General features: G+C 33.6%; 1 protein-coding gene across 1 annotated transcript in view; it reads right to left on the bottom strand.

Annotated features, from left to right (window-relative positions):
* LOC128249779 (drebrin-like protein) overlaps positions 1-1,716 on the bottom strand; it is a 38,903-nt gene extending 37,187 nt beyond the window's left edge. Inside the window, exon 1 of the mRNA XM_052974266.1 lies at positions 1,560-1,716. Within this exon, the coding sequence (XP_052830226.1) occupies positions 1,560-1,705 (146 nt within the window). The 5' untranslated portion in view covers positions 1,706-1,716. The remainder of the gene's footprint in view (positions 1-1,559) is intronic.
* Between the last annotated feature and the right edge of the window lie 662 nt (positions 1,717-2,378).

Raw genomic sequence — 2,378 nt, 5'->3', positions numbered from 1 at the left:
GGGGGGGGGGGGAGTTGTCTTTTTCTAATTATGGGATAGCTGTTTCTTGATGCTCCAATGTTTCATGGGAAAAGTAACGGGGTAACGATCTACTCCCTAGTGTATTACTGTGTTAAATAGAACGGAAATTACGATTGAGAGCGAGAGAGAAAGGTGAGAAAGAAAGACAGAAAGGGAAGGCAGGAAGAGAAAAAAGAAGGAAAAATGAAAGGAGGAGAAATGAAGAGAGTAGGGAAGAAGAAAAAGAAATGGAGAGAAAGAGAGAAAGAAAATAAGAAAATTTCTAAATTCAGTTTTTTTTTTCCCCACCTATTTCAAGGGACAGCTGCTATTCAAAGAGTCCGTTTTTTTCCAAATCACAAGACTTACCCCAAGATATTGTAGACAGACAAGTGAAAAGACGGAATATAACGGAAGCAACGAGAAACACTAAGGTGTGGGTTATAACGGGTGGGGAAAAAAAGGGGGTGGTGGAGAGCAACAGTAATAACGATTAATAGTTAATAATGATTAATAATAAAAAATAAACCGGAATCGGTATGAGGAAATGGTTTTGGCACACACGAGCGATTGAAAATAATTAATTACCCACACACACACATGTATGTATGTTTGTGAGAGAGAGAGAGGTTACTAATGAGTAGAAATGTGAATGTAGAAATAGAGATGTTCTCTACTGAAGAGAGAGAGAGAGAGAAAGAAAATGAGTGCATATATATATATATATATACACACACACAAATATATATATAAATACATATACATATACACACACAAATATATAAATACATATACATACATATACGTATATATACATATATATACCATACATGTACATACACATATAGATACATATACGTATATATACATATATACCATACATGTACATACACATATATATACATATGTATATATAAATATATACATATACACAGACACACACACATATATATATATACACATATTTATACACACACACATATATAGTGTGAGAAAGAGAATTATTAATTACTAAAAGAAATTAATATAATTTCATTCTCAATTCATACGCGTCCCGCAAATGAGTTTCAAAAGCGACAATGTGTGAAGGGTGTAATGCAGAAGACAAAAGCGTCTACTGTCAATGCAAAGACTGGTTGTTGTTATTTTCTCGAACCCGGAAGAACTCTGAAAGAGAACAGCACTTACTGAGAAACAGAAAAGAATGAAGTTAACTGAAGCAAATATAATATATTTCCACCAATTCTACGTCTCACCACTTTTATAAACCATATATACATATATATATATATATGTTATATATCAAATATTTTTATTAGCTGTTCACCAACACTGAAATCAAAGTCCGAATCAGTCCGTCGATCGATTTCTGGTTTTCCACAGCTAAAGTTAAGGTTTACCCTGTTATTATCCTAGCAGCACTATTTAGCGAATGCACATCTTATACACGCACACACACCCACACATACGCATTGCATATAAATGTTATAAATATATGAATAATAAAGACAGTACTAAAGGAAGGAAAGAGAAATGTTCTCTCTTCCATGTGAACTAACCAGTTGGTGTTGGTTTTATCGTTTGCGACGTCCTTGTAGGCTTCTAGTAATGAATCCCGGTTGGTAGAGAGATCTATCGCCATGTTTACTACTACAAAGGCATGAGGAGTGTGCGTGTGTTCAACGTCATTGATATGTGTGTACATAAAACATTGCAGATGATAGGAGTGTATTCGGTGTGTGAAACGTCACTGAAGTATGAGGTCACGTGTGCGTAAGTATAAACGTTAGAGAGGATAGGCTTTCATTGTTTGGATGTGAATTCGTACATTCAACACCGGTCTTTTCATCTGGCTTTCATAAATCTGGAATTTCCAGAAATACTGTGTAATATCATGCAGTATATCGTACCCTGCATTGAGGAAACATACCCAGTTTTTGAAGTTGCTTAATTTGCACACGATGTGTTAAAAATGGTTTTGTATTAAACATACCCTGCTTCAGAAGCTTATTAATTTGTACCTGCATCTGTGAAATAAATTAATGGTCTTAACCATTTCCTTCAAATGATTTTAATCCTATAACCATTATACTGTATACGCATTACAGCGTGATATATCAATAAGAATTTTAAGTGGATTAATAAATATCAAACAGACCGTTATAGAAAAGAATTAATCTGAAATTGTTAAATACAATTTTAGTTCTTTACTTTCCTTAGTTTATTTTAAATTCTAAGTTTATATTTAGACTCTCTTGAAAACCGGAAAATCCAGGAATCCGGAATACTTTCGGTCCCAAGCTTACCAGACATTTTGGTCAGGTATTGCTATATATATATATATATAATTATAACATGCGTTTTCTCCAATCCTTAAA

This window comes from Octopus bimaculoides, chromosome 18 (assembly GCF_001194135.2).
Source record: "Octopus bimaculoides isolate UCB-OBI-ISO-001 chromosome 18, ASM119413v2, whole genome shotgun sequence".
Classification (NCBI taxonomy): Eukaryota; Metazoa; Mollusca; class Cephalopoda; order Octopoda; family Octopodidae; genus Octopus; species Octopus bimaculoides.
This window is presented reverse-complemented; position numbering and strand designations above follow the sequence as displayed.